General features: G+C 51.2%; 1 protein-coding gene across 6 annotated transcripts in view; it reads left to right on the top strand.

The window, feature by feature from the left end:
• The window catches only part of LOC116841865 (ecdysone-induced protein 74EF), a 241,750-nt gene extending 228,786 nt beyond the window's left edge, over window positions 1–12,964 (top strand). For all 6 annotated transcript variants that reach the window (XM_032810299.1, XM_032810301.1, XM_032810300.1 and 3 more), the window contains one exon: window positions 12,084–12,964. In XM_032810299.1, the coding sequence (XP_032666190.1) occupies window positions 12,084–12,646 (563 nt within the window). In that variant the 3' untranslated portion in view covers window positions 12,647–12,964. The remainder of the gene's footprint in view (window positions 1–12,083) is intronic.
• The last annotated feature ends 6 nt before the right edge of the window (window positions 12,965–12,970 follow it).

Here is a 12,970-nt window from a genome sequence, read left to right as displayed (position 1 = left end):
ATATATATATATATATATAGAACGTATATTTTAGATAGAAAGTTATGCATATTTAAAGACCAAAGCAGAAATAATATCCAGGATCAAGTACATGTCTAGAGATTGGTAATTTATATTTTTTGCCTCCATCTTATTTTAGATTTTATTTCAGTAGATTCCACTTGAGATTTTACTTTATTTGAGCCACAGGGACAACGGTTCAGTCAGAGTTATTAATTCGATAAATTCGCTTGTTCTTCGCGCTCTCAGCCGACGCGTCGCGCTCCGCGAGGACGTCGCCGAGGACACGCACCATGTCTCTCTCCGCATAAGTCGCCCGGCGGTGTGTGCCGCCACCATTATGCCTACACCTGTCGCTCTTTTCATTCGCGCCGTCGTCGTTGTCTCGAGCTCGTCCGTCGTACCAAAAGGAACGATGCGACGTGGGTAGCGTGCGACTTGCGGTTCGTCATTGTGCGTAACTGCGTTTTGCGCGCGCACGTAGCTCGCGTTGCGCGCATCAGTCCCGATCGCTTGGATATCGGCCGTTTTAGGCCCGATATCAACCCCGCCTGCAACCCGCTATGCGTCCAAAAGCCATCAACAAGTCGCAAACTCTTCAATCGGGAAAACCTGTTGGAATTTCGCGGTGCGGAACGCGCTTTCGCGCAGCCCAACGACGAAGAGTCGTTCGGTCGGCGCACCGTCGCGCGCAGTTGATCTTCGCAGAGTCGAGACTTCCGGATACTGAGAGGCCGCACGAGAGAGAGAGATGAGAGAGACAGACAGAGAGAGATAGAGAGACAGAGAGAGCGAGCTTACAAAGAGCTATCCGGCGCGATACGCGTGCGGCAGGAAACCGACAATAAGAATCCCATCGACCGATCGACGAACCCGCTGCGCCGCGCCGTGCTGGGCAAAACGTATTCCGCAAACGATGCACGCCGGCGATACGTCGCGCTTCGACCGCGGCGAGAGCGGGTTATAAATCGCGCGTAGCATTTATTTCGCCCGCGAACGAAAACGCGTGTATTTCACCGGGTTATCGACGCGCTTCTTTCTCGCATCCCTCTCTTCTTCCGTCTCGCGGCCGATCCTGCTTCAGAGTGTGTTCGCCCGGCGGAAGATGACGTTAACATTATCATCCCGAATGAGTTCTCTGCCGGGACGTAAGGTAACAGTCCTAATCATGGGTCGGCTCCCAATTTCAGACTTGAGATAAGGTGGGATTCAGAATAGGCTTGGATTAGCTTACACTTTCCTACATTTTCTTTAAGTTCCTAGAGAGTAACTTTACAAAATTTGGGACGGTTAAAAGGTTTGAAAGTGTCTAAGGAACATATAGACAGACAGGGACATTTTGTTGTGTATGAATTAAGAAAGCACACATTATAACGGAAATACGGAAATTTTTTTTATATTCCTTAGTTTTTTTACAATTATATGCTAAACTTACATTCGAAAACATTCTTAATATTCAAGAAAAAATCTAGGATATATCAATTGCTTTATCGACTCTTTAAATTAATGAAACCGCTAGCAGTTTCTAGTCCAATATTTAAAAAAATGCTGTTAGTTGCTTATATTGGTATATCAACAGTTTCTTCTGATGTTCGATCCGCAAACTTATGTAAATAATTGAAAGTTACTCTACCCTTAAATGTGACCCACAATTTAGACCGTTACCTTATACCCTGCGGCAACGTCATCGCGATTATCCGAGCGGAATTGTAAAGGGATGCCTCAACGGGGTGTCTCCGAGTTTCCGGGGAGTTCGTCGATCTTTCGCGAGCAATGCCGCTCCGCGGGCATTTACACGCTAATTTAGGGACATCCGGCGTATCCGCGGCACGTTGGACGAGTAATTGCGCCCATTGCACGTAATTTGATCGCGGAGGAGCTCATTTTGTCGGGGAAGAACGAAAGTGACCGTCACGAGTCGGTCGCTGCCGCCGAAAGCGTTTGTCGTGAAATCAGTCGGAAGCAACGAGGATGATTCTGTCCGTCGTCGTCGCTGATCGAGCTTTCATCCGTGGGATTCTACGTGGAAAATTGCCACTCTTCCTCGGGAGAGGAAGAGGCAGAAAGAGAGAAAGAGAAAGATATTTTTCTTTTCGAACGGTCAAGTGGCGACGCCAAATTTGCCGCGGAACGATACTCGCACGGCTTGCGAATATTATTTTCAGATCGCCGACTCACTTGCTTTATTTGCCCAGCAACAACATTCCCTCGCGATCTCCGATGATGCACGATGTGATGTTTTAATTGTACGACGTACATTGAGGCACCACCGCCAACCGCTATCGTTCTTGATAGCGCCGGCCGCGAATATCGCAAAGGTCAAGATCATCGGATAGAAACGAATTCTGATTGCGCCGGGAATACAGTTTTTTTTATCGTTGTTGCCGCGAAATATTAACGAGGTATCGACGTCGCCGTCGCCCTGTCCTGTACTCTCCTGATCTCTATCTTCTGTTTCCTCCCGAGGCGCGAAAATTGACGAAATTCCGCAGAATGAGTTTTGACGAGAATAGACCGACGAAAAATCGCGCTGCTAAGACGAAGTTGACAAATGGGAGCTCGACACTTGCGGGACGATAATCATTGGCGTTTGCAGGTCATCGATATCTCGTCGCGTAGATACAATAATTGATATTTCCCGGGAACTTTGTGCCTGTCATCGTCGCTCTGACCGCCGTCTTTTTCCTCGTTAACGTCATCTCCCGCGCCGAGCGCGTTATATTGCTCGTCGCGAAATCGACGCGGTCGGCGGATTCGCAAAACCCACTCATACATACATACACACACACACACACACACACACACGTTTCGCGAGTATTTTATAGGCAGTCAAGGTGGTCGTGCGGAAAAAAGCGCCCGGAACGTAAATCTCTCTTCCTCCTCCTTCTCCTTACCATCCTCTTCCTATCCCCCTCATTCTCCTTCCCCTTTTTCTCTTCTCCTCTTTCTCTTACTCTTGCGGTTGTCTTTCGCTCTAAGTCGAGAAGAGCGGCCGACACTTCGCGGAAAACAGAAACCACGAGAGAATGAAAGAGAAAAAGAGAGAGAGGTGCACACACACCACTATCACCACCACCCACGCTTTCGTCAATGATGAAAACAGCGTTGCTCATCGCTGGCGCGAAACTGACCGGAGATACAAAGTTTCGTTCTCCAACGTCGAAAATGTATTTACGTAACGACCAGGAAGAGCATTCCCTTCCGATGAGGTACGGCGTGAGCGCGGTAAATCGTCCCGCGAATGACCGAGACGACGAAATATTAACAGATCCAGCGACTTCAGCCGAGTATCGTCGATGGGATCGTTCTCAGACGGAAAAGAAGTGGTCGACGATCGAAACGATCGCCTGGCGATGTTTCGCTGCTAACTTGAAATTCGGCAAAAGCGAGCAAGCGAATTTGAATCATTGCATCAGATAAAGCACACCGAGAAAACGCGCTCAAAACTTCGCGAGTGTGGCGAAAGATTTAAGACTGCGACGCCTCTTTAATGAAGTACTCTCGGTTACGTAACAAAGAGCTTACGTAACAAAGAGCGGCCACGATAAGAAATCAGAGGAGATAAGTTGCAAAGAGAAGAGAAAAAAATGACACGTTTCGAAAATTGAGGGATGCGCGCGAGTCGCCCGACAGAAATTCCAATTCCAGGCTGCGAAGAGCAGAGAGACGCGTCTCGCAGGACGCATCGCCAAGTTTAGGATTGAAGTCGGAGTCTTTCCTCGACTATCAATCCCCCTGCATCCTTCTCGGTCGCTCTTTATCCTTCTCCAGGTGCCGAGAGAGAGACGGCGTGACGGAACGGGGTGTAGGAAAGAGAGCGGGGGAAGAAACAGAGGTAGAGAAGAAGCGACGACGACGACGACGACGACGACGACGACGACGTCGGCGGTGCACACGTACACGTGCACGCGGAGAAGAGTTCGCAATTTGAACGGGTTTCGGGGTTAAAGATAGTAGCCCGAGGCAGTAGGGTAACATAATAGGCAGGGACGGGGGTCTTGGTCTAACGAGAGGAAAGAGAGAAGCAGACTTCAGGGGGACTTCGGGGAGGTGGGTAGAAGAGAGCTCGGGGGACAAGGGGAAAGAACGTCACGACGTCGAGGCGTCGTGTAGAGGTAGGGAGGAGATGCTGAAGGAAGAAGCGCAAGGATAGGAAGGCGCGAGAAGAGGAAAGAGAGAGATAGACGGAGAAACACCGAGAGATCGACGGGATAGAGAGCGAGAGAGGCGGAGAAGGAGAGGAGAGGCGGCGGGAAAGGAGGGATTTCGGTATATGCGCGAGTGTGTGTGTGTATGTGTGCGTGCAACGCGGTGCATCGGACTAGCCGGTCGCGAATGGAGGCGGAGGAGAGAGAAGGAGGAGAAGGATAGAGCAGTTAAGTTAGTCTGTCGGTCAGTGACTGCCTGACTTTCCCGGCGCAGCTGAAGGTCAACTCTCCCCTTCTCTCGACCTCATCCTCCTCCTCCTCCTCCTCCACCTCTTGCTCTTCCTCCTCCGCGCTGCTGCCTCTTCTTCTTCCTCCTACCCACTCCACCATCCGACCACCGCCACCACCATCATCGCCACACTACTATCGGCGTCGCTCCGCTATCACCGACACTGCCCGGCCCATCTTCACCCTGCCCTTCCGCCACCCTCCTCACCCCCCTCGCCGCAGCCTGCTCTCCCTCTTCCGTGCGCAACAAATACATACACACACAGCATGCACACCGAGTCTACTCTCCGAAGCCTTGTGTGTCGGAACCATAATCCACGATCGCTTTGTTTATGCCGGACGAGCACTTTCGGTGGCCCCTATATTCCAATCCTGCCAGCTCCCTTCGTCCCGTGCATCCCACACACACACATATACAACACATCGGTCGGGGCTCTCTCCGGCGTTCCTGGTCCTTCTCGCTCTTTCCTCCGGCTACGAGTAACTCGTGCACTTAGGTGCATGCGGAATTCCGCCTCTCAAAATCCTGGTACGTGAGAACTCGCGTCACGCGACCATGCTCGCGCGCGAACACGACGTCGTTGTAGTCGTAGTCGTCGTCGTCGTTGTCGTCGTCGTCGTTGTTGTTGATCAGAAGAGGCAGCGAGTTTCTCGTCCGGTAGAATTCCAGCTGACTTGCCCTCGGTCGCCGTGTTAGACACGAAAAATGTGTCGATTGTTGGAGGGAGTTCCTCCTCCTTCGGCGGCAACCTAGCGAGCTTCTCGTCTTCTTACCAAGAAAGCCGTTTAACTTCTCTTTGGGAATTTTACGATTATATTATAAGCTCGAGATGCAAGGTCTAAGGGGATAAGAGAACGATTTTAAGGGATGCTGCGCGATTAGCTTTCTGTAGTGCAATTCGATATTCCTGAGAATGTGCTTGTAACACTACAATCACCAGAGCAAACTCGAAATGATTACAATTTCTTATAAAAATTATTCAAATTCGTAATAATGTATTTGATTTTTAACTGATGAATAACTTTCAAAGGAACAAGTCGACATTTTTTGCATTACATGTTCCTTCTTTCCAAAAAAGAACTTGTCATTTTGACCGCTCTTCTAGAAGAAATAGATCTCCACTAGCCGTCAAAGTCTAATCTCAATCTACCACGAAACGTTACCTTTACGTACGACCGAATAGCTGCACGAGCAACTCCCGCACACGAATAGGATAACGGTGCTCGTTATTCTCCAGCACAGCGGCGACATGCGTTCAGAGAGACGCTTAAGTCATGTTTATTCATGCTGCATCGGATGCTACACCGATGCTACCCGGCAACGTCGGTATCGTTAATGGTAATTAACCGTTCGTCGACGGAGGGAGGCATTCCCAGACGTGCGGAGCCGCGAGCTGTCGGAAACGCGGCCGAACCGGCGGTCACTGGAGATATGTGCAGGGGTATCCGCATGTCGGCAGCATCCCTAAGACGAGCCGCGAGCTATCGAAAACGAAGGCGAAAGGAAGATCACGCGGGCAAGCGCGCGCGCGCGCGCGACTTCCCAGCCAATTATCCGGGACCGTCACTACGTGAGAATGCGCTCTCCGTCTCTATCCTTTACTCTCTCGCTCTCTTTCTCTCTCTCTTTCCTCCCTCCCTTTCTCGTCTCTCGCAGCATCTCTCTTCCGTCGAGCTCGCTTTTAGCGCAACCGCTTTTTTTACCGCTCATCCCGTCGAATCGTACGTCCCTGGATATCCCCACCGACGTCTCGTCGGCCGAGCCGCCGCCTCCCGCTGCTTCTCGGCTCATCACGCTTTTTTTTCCACTCTCTCCTTCTCCCCCCTCCCCCCCCTGCGCGTGTCTCTCTCCCTCCGTATGACCCGTCCTACCCTTCTCGCTATACTTGTACTTCCGGCCCGCGAGGAGAGAGCGGCTAGCGCGAAATCCTCCGCAAAATAAACGAGCGTCGCGCCGCGTCGCAGTCGAGCAGCGTGAGCGCGCGCGCCTACCCTTCCGTATATTTTTAACTATCGACTCGTTACCGAGTCCCTCGGCTAAACTTCCTGCCGACGCTGTCAGGAAGGAACGCGGGCCCGAGAGCCACGAGGAAATGCGCCTACCGAGCTCTCCCCGATCCGCTTCCCTTTTCTCGATCTCCGTCCCTCGGCGGCGCGCTGCCGCGCCGGTTGCGCGCGCGGTTGCGAGACTCGTTAAATCCAGAAATTGATAGCGTGTGCTCGAGCGAGAGGATGGGGTATCGATTTGGGAGCGATCGAGCGTAATTTTTTATGAGGAGGGATCGAACGGACAGCGATCGGTCTTCACGGACCCGGATGTATCGCCGGTCTAACGCGAGCTCATTCAAGATAGGATTAAATCGTCCCGCGGGACGACCCAAATCGGCTTGTTTAAATGTGGTGTAAAATAGAACGGCTGGAAGTGATGTGTCCTAATTAAACGGTCGTCATGAACACGGACAAGCGCCAACTTTAATTTCTTCCATTCTTTATCCTTTAAAATGTCAATCTCGAACGCTGGAAAGTTTCGTCGGAGTCCGATCGACTCTCGTTACGAGCCTTTCTGCAATCTTTCGCGTATCGCTCGATGCTCCTAGTGGAATCTCTCCTCGCGAGCAAAATACCTCTCCCCCCTCTTTCCCGTTTCCTCCCCACGCCTCTGCCTCGCCCTGCATCCACCTTGTTTTCGAGGCGCGTTACAGGAGTCGAGGAATGTCGCTTAAGTAGAAGATTAATACGGCCTCGGGGACGTATTAGACTGTCGTTTCATTGTCGCGGAACACCGTCTCGTCGGGCCGAGCGAAACTTGAATTTAAATTCGACCAATGATCGCCTTAAGCCGACCTCCGGCTGCGCTTTGTGGTGCGATCGACGTGTGATGGTGTGGTCGTAGCAGTGGTGGTAGTAGTGGGACGCTATGCAAGCATGCTTGGAGAGGCAAATAATAACGAGAGAAGCCGACGTCTCTCTTTAAAATTCCTCGCCGTTTCGTTCATCCGGAATATTTCCAATTTTTCGCATAACGGATTCTCTTTCTCTCTCTTTCTCGCTGACGGCGCGTCACTTACATATAGTGCGGGAAAGCTGAAACAATAAACTTTAATAATGAAATAATAAACTTTAATTTTGCACATTCGCCCGCATTTGAGAACGTATAACCTTGGAAATTTTAGACTCTGTATCTCCACAGTCTCGAATTTACAGTACGCGACGTCTATTTCAATTTTAGATCGCCGATATCAGGACATATGTCTCGGCTCGCCGCGATCCCACGGATCGGGAATTCGTAGAGTCTCGTCGAGTTTGGATTTCCAGTTTCTCCATGCCAAGACGGATCCTTGCTTCATTCGCGCCGTTTCTCGTCCCCCTATTTTCGGACCGTCGGGAATCACCGTCTCGTCTGCGCGTACCGTCTCTTCCTCAAAGTCTCGATTTCTCGCCCCGGAATTATTCGATTTGCATCGCGCTTGAATTTTTCCTACCGACGTTCCCGGAATGAGAATTAGCAACTCGAATCCGTATCCCATTCACGCGCCCGTCTCCGATCGATCCTAGGCTCTCCTACGCTTCTAGGAATCTCTCTTTCTCTCTCTCTTTATCCGGTCTCCGGCACGGCGCGGCGCACCAGACTCATCGGCTAGCGATGCGTCGTCTCTAGCGGTGCTTTCCTGCGCTATACGACGCCCGTGGTATAGGTCAGTGAAGTAGGAGCAGTTCCCCCACCGCGGCGGCTCCTAGACAACGGGTCTACGATTGACTCATCTAGCCAGTCATACCGCGCGTAAACACGATCCGCTCCAGCTGTTCTCGCACTCCGCGGGCCTCTACCGCCTTCCTCCTCTCTTTCTCGCCGTTTCCTTCCCACCTTCCCGGTTTCTCTTCCTCTCGCTCGGTCCGTTTCTTCTCGTGCTCTACCGTTTCGCGCGTGTACGCGCACTTCCCGAGAACAACGGTGCGTTCTCTGTATTTTTAGAGCCACCGGCAAAAATCCGACCCTCCGCCGCCGCCCCACCCTTTTTCGTTCCCGTCCCCCTTCCCTTCCCCTGTCCTCTTTCTTTCTTCCTCTTTCAAAATTTACCTCGTCTCTCGTGAAGCGCGCTATTTATATCGCCGTGTTCGGTTATCGAAATCTCTCCTTCTCTCTGGAGACGTTTGGACGTGTCTGTCTCGCGTGGGGTCCTCGATTACTTCCGTTGAATTTCTTTGCGTACGTATCAGACGTTTACACCGAATGCCATTATTCCGCGTGCGCAACCATCTTGTAATTCGCCGCTCTATCGTCGGCAGGAGATACCGCCTCGCAACGCTAAATAAATATTTCTCTGTCTTTCTTCCCCCTTCTTTATCTTGTCCTCTCTCTCTTCCTCCTCTTTTCTCTCATCTCATCGCTGCAAACCAGAAAACCTCGAATAGAGCCCGAAGAATCGTTCAACCGCGCGCGAGCCTCCACGGAACTGCAACGCACGACGCGAAAGAAGGATGTAGCCGGGGCGGAGGCGAGGAGGGATGAGAAGGGAAGACGAGAGAGTGAGAGAGAGAGAGAGAGAGTTGATGCGACGAAGGGGAAGGGAACCGATGGAACGGCAGGGTGGAGGGTAAGGAGAATGAGGATAAGGAGGAGGTGGCGGAGGAGGTGGCGGAGGAGCAGGAGTGCGAGGGGCCGGAGAACGAGTTCCGATTTTAGCGCAGTCGCGGCGGCCTCAGAACGAGCGGCGCTATTATGCACTAGTAGCTTGATGGCGTCACCCGTGCAACCTTGGCTCGGGTCAGTCCTCTATCATACTGCAGGCAGAGTTCCCCCAACTTCCCCCCTCCCTCTCTGTCCCTCTGCTGTGCCCCTCTTTCTCACCCGTTCGCCGCCGCCGCGCTTAACCCTCTCGCTCTCTCTTTCTCTCTCTCTCTCTCTCTCTCTCTCTCCTCGTCTCTTTATCTCGACCCGTCTCCTCTTCCTCCCGTGGCCAGTGGCGTAAAGGGGAACGCTTCTCTCTGCTTCGTGGCAGCTTCGAAACTTTTGCTTTCTTCCAGCATAATGTGGTACACCACCGTGCGTGCGTGTGCGTGCATGCGTGCGCGCGCGCCAGCGCGTGTGTATCAAATGCTGTGAAATTTTTTCTCCCGCGGGAGCTGCACGGTGACACTGGCTGCGGTGCACGTTCTCAGTGGCGTAAAAGTTGCAGAGACTCATCTGTCGTATGCGGTTTCGAAACACTCTTGCTTTCTTCCAGAGCGTAATTCGGTACATCGCTATCTGTGACTGCGTGTGTGTATATGTCGAATGTCTCTCCTTACGAGAGAGAATGCGTGCGGTGACACCATCGCCACGACGTTCGGTGCCACGTATATTCGTTCTAGCGACGTAGGAAACGCGAGATTTCTTTCGCAACAGTCGTCCCCGTGACTCTCGATATCTTCGCTCAAAGTGCGATATTCTCTCTCTCGCAAATGTCCGCGCGCGGAGATTCGTCACGCAATTGCGTGCGCCTATCGACGCGAGTCAACATCAATCATGCATTACTCTGGCGTAAGAAATGCACGGTGGCTCGTCCTGATGATAATGTATGACCTACAAAACTTTTCGTCTCTACCGTGGAGCACCCAAATGTGTCCGGTCGCGTCTTTCGGATCAACGTTTAGTGGCGACGAGAAAAGATGTTGCTTCGAAACTATTGATTCACCTTATCATTTCTCGTGTGAAGCAACAACTTTGAGATATACAAAAGATGAATGTGGATGTTGCGCGTGCGAATCTTCTCGCGATTTCAATTTCGGTGTGTCTGTAGTTCCACCCCTGGACCACCTGAACAATTTTAAACCAATTTTCTTTTTTTTTCTTCCAACGAGACTTCGTTTCCAACGAGACGAGCGTCACTTTCTGAGAGATAAACTTTGTCGAGATCAACTGTGTGCGCGAGCGGATTCGAGTGATAAAACTTTTCGGTCTATTGAACTCGCACGCCTCCTTTCTTTCGTTCACTGATTAAACTTTAGTAAGTAAGTTGCTGAAACTCGGCGACGCTTTTTAGAAGATCGTCCGGTTCTGCGAAATGCGGGGAGATCACTCGTTTCAGGACGAAGAGGAGAAGAAGGAGGGGGAGGAACAACGATCCGCGAACGCGCGTCAGACGTTCTCTACGCCCATGAATAAATGCGCAGGGCCCTATGCTCGCGGCATGAGCCTCAGATCGTGATCACATCTATGCGATCGATGTGTCGCGTCTATCGACGCGACTTGAAACGCGCGAACCTCGCCGTCGCAGAGATCGCACCGGGCAGATCAGCCCGACAACACTAATGAAAATAAAGCATCTCGCGATTAGTTTTTCCGCGCTTTAATCTACAGCCCTACTGCGTGTGCCGGAAATGAGATTCTCCTAGCGCGAATGTGGTACGACGTAAGCAAGAAGGTGGGGCTATCGACATCGAATATCGAGTGATCGATCAACCGCATGACAGAAATGACAGTGGCGACGTCGATATTGATGATGACGACGACGACTATGACGACGACGACAAGCACGATGTTTTCTTTCTTTCTCGCTCCGCGAGAACGACGGCTATTAATAGTTCATTGCACGTTCAATTGCGACGTATGTACTTAACCGTCGCGCGGTGCGAAAACTAACTCGATAGACGCTGACTCGACCCTCCGCCGCGAATAATCGAGATAATAACGCCGCTTCGTGGCCGAGGATTCGTTCGAGGCGCGATTAAAGCGCGCACTCTCGAGGTACCGCGGGAGGAGCTTGATTTATGGGTTTTGCGCGCGAGCGCGACGCTGAAACAATTTCTGCGTTTGGTATCACTTGGCCGCGATAAAATAGATCCCATTGTCGTGACGTGACGGCACGATTATTTCGGTGAATACACGCGAAATGATCCACGCACGAGTTATAGTGCGAGTCTCGCGCGCTCCCTTCTAGCTCACGGATACACGCAAATGCGTGATTAAACAAATACACGGCCGAGATGGCGATTATTTCTCTATAAATAACAGTTCTATAAAAAAGGAGACAAAAAAGCAGGAAGATAATCGTTTGTCTCCATGCGTATTGACGAGTCGGAAGATACGTCGATAAACTCTGAACCGACACTCTAGATCGACGTCCTCAGATAATTTTCGTGTAATTACGTTATCTCATTAATTATAATGTTCGCGAGTAATCACCTATTGAGAGTCGGAGATTAGTAATATTTTGCGCAACGCGAAACACTTGGTAGACATAGGCTACGTTCTGCCTATGTGTAACACACATGCTCTGTAAATTTCTTCAAATAAAATTCCGCTCAAAAACAAAACAAAGTCAATTCAAGTGACTTTTCATTCCTACATAGAGTGAATTGTTATAAAATTACTATAAAATATTCGTTTCGAATCGCCGAGCAAGTATTTCCAAATGAAGAATAAAAATCTGATGTATTTTTTTCTTGAAAAGAAACAGATTTACTCTACTTTTTTCCTGATTAATAAGTTCCAAACAATTTGCTCTAAATTGATCGAAACATTGATTTATATGACTCAAAGCATAAATTAAGCACTGGTTTTGAGTAAGCAATTTCACTCCAAGAAATTTACAGAGTAAAGATTATCCGCAAGATTTTTCATCGACAGCGAATTGTTCTAATTTCGCCCCTTTCTCTTGTCCTCAGTGTCCGAGAGCTACAGCAGTTACGTGAACTCCATGTACGGCGGAGCCAATCAGTTCGCAACTCCCTGCACCCCGAGCCCGCCACGGGGACCCGGCGGCGTACCCACCAGCGTGATCCAAGCGGCCACCAGCTCAGTTTCGGACGATCTCTACCTCCTCGACCTGGGCTTCCCGCCGCGCACGAAGAAGAGCAAGCTGAAGAAGCCGCGGCAGGGTGAGGGAGGCGGCAGCGGCGCCGCGGTGAAGCGGAAGTCGCGCGAGGGCTCGACCACTTACCTGTGGGAATTCCTGCTGAAGCTGCTGCAGGACCGGGAGTTCTGTCCGCGCTACATCAAGTGGACGAATCGCGAGCGGGGTGTCTTCAAGTTGGTCGACAGCAAGGCGGTCTCGCGGCTCTGGGGCCTGCACAAGAACAAGCCGGACATGAACTACGAGACGATGGGCAGGGCGTTACGTTATTATTATCAGCGCGGCATCCTCGCGAAGGTGGATGGCCAACGTTTGGTGTATCAGTTTGTCGACGTACCGAAGGACATCGTCGAGATCGATTGTACAGGCGCATGAGACAGGGGGCCGACCCGTCCCGCGGGTGATCATGAGGAGCAGCGACAGCAACAGCAACAGCAGCAACAGCAATGTGACGTTTCGGCGCGAGTATCGCGCTTACTACGTCGATCGCCACCACTGCCGCCGACGCGGCGTCGCGGGTTCGTCGCGGAGTTGCATCCGCGCGACAGATCGTCGTCGAGCGACAACGGTTTTACCCGCCGAGACACGCCGACCTGGCACACCCCTCAGACGTTGTAAAATGCGTTCTCTCTCTCTCTCTCTTTCTATTTCTCTCTCCCTTCATCTTTCTCTCCTTGTCTCTCTGTCTGTCTGTCTCTC

This window comes from Odontomachus brunneus, unplaced genomic scaffold, assembly GCF_010583005.1.
Source record: "Odontomachus brunneus isolate Ranch 3 - 2012 unplaced genomic scaffold, Obru_v1 Obru_scaffold_019, whole genome shotgun sequence".
Classification (NCBI taxonomy): domain Eukaryota; kingdom Metazoa; phylum Arthropoda; class Insecta; order Hymenoptera; family Formicidae; genus Odontomachus; species Odontomachus brunneus.
This window is presented reverse-complemented; position numbering and strand designations above follow the sequence as displayed.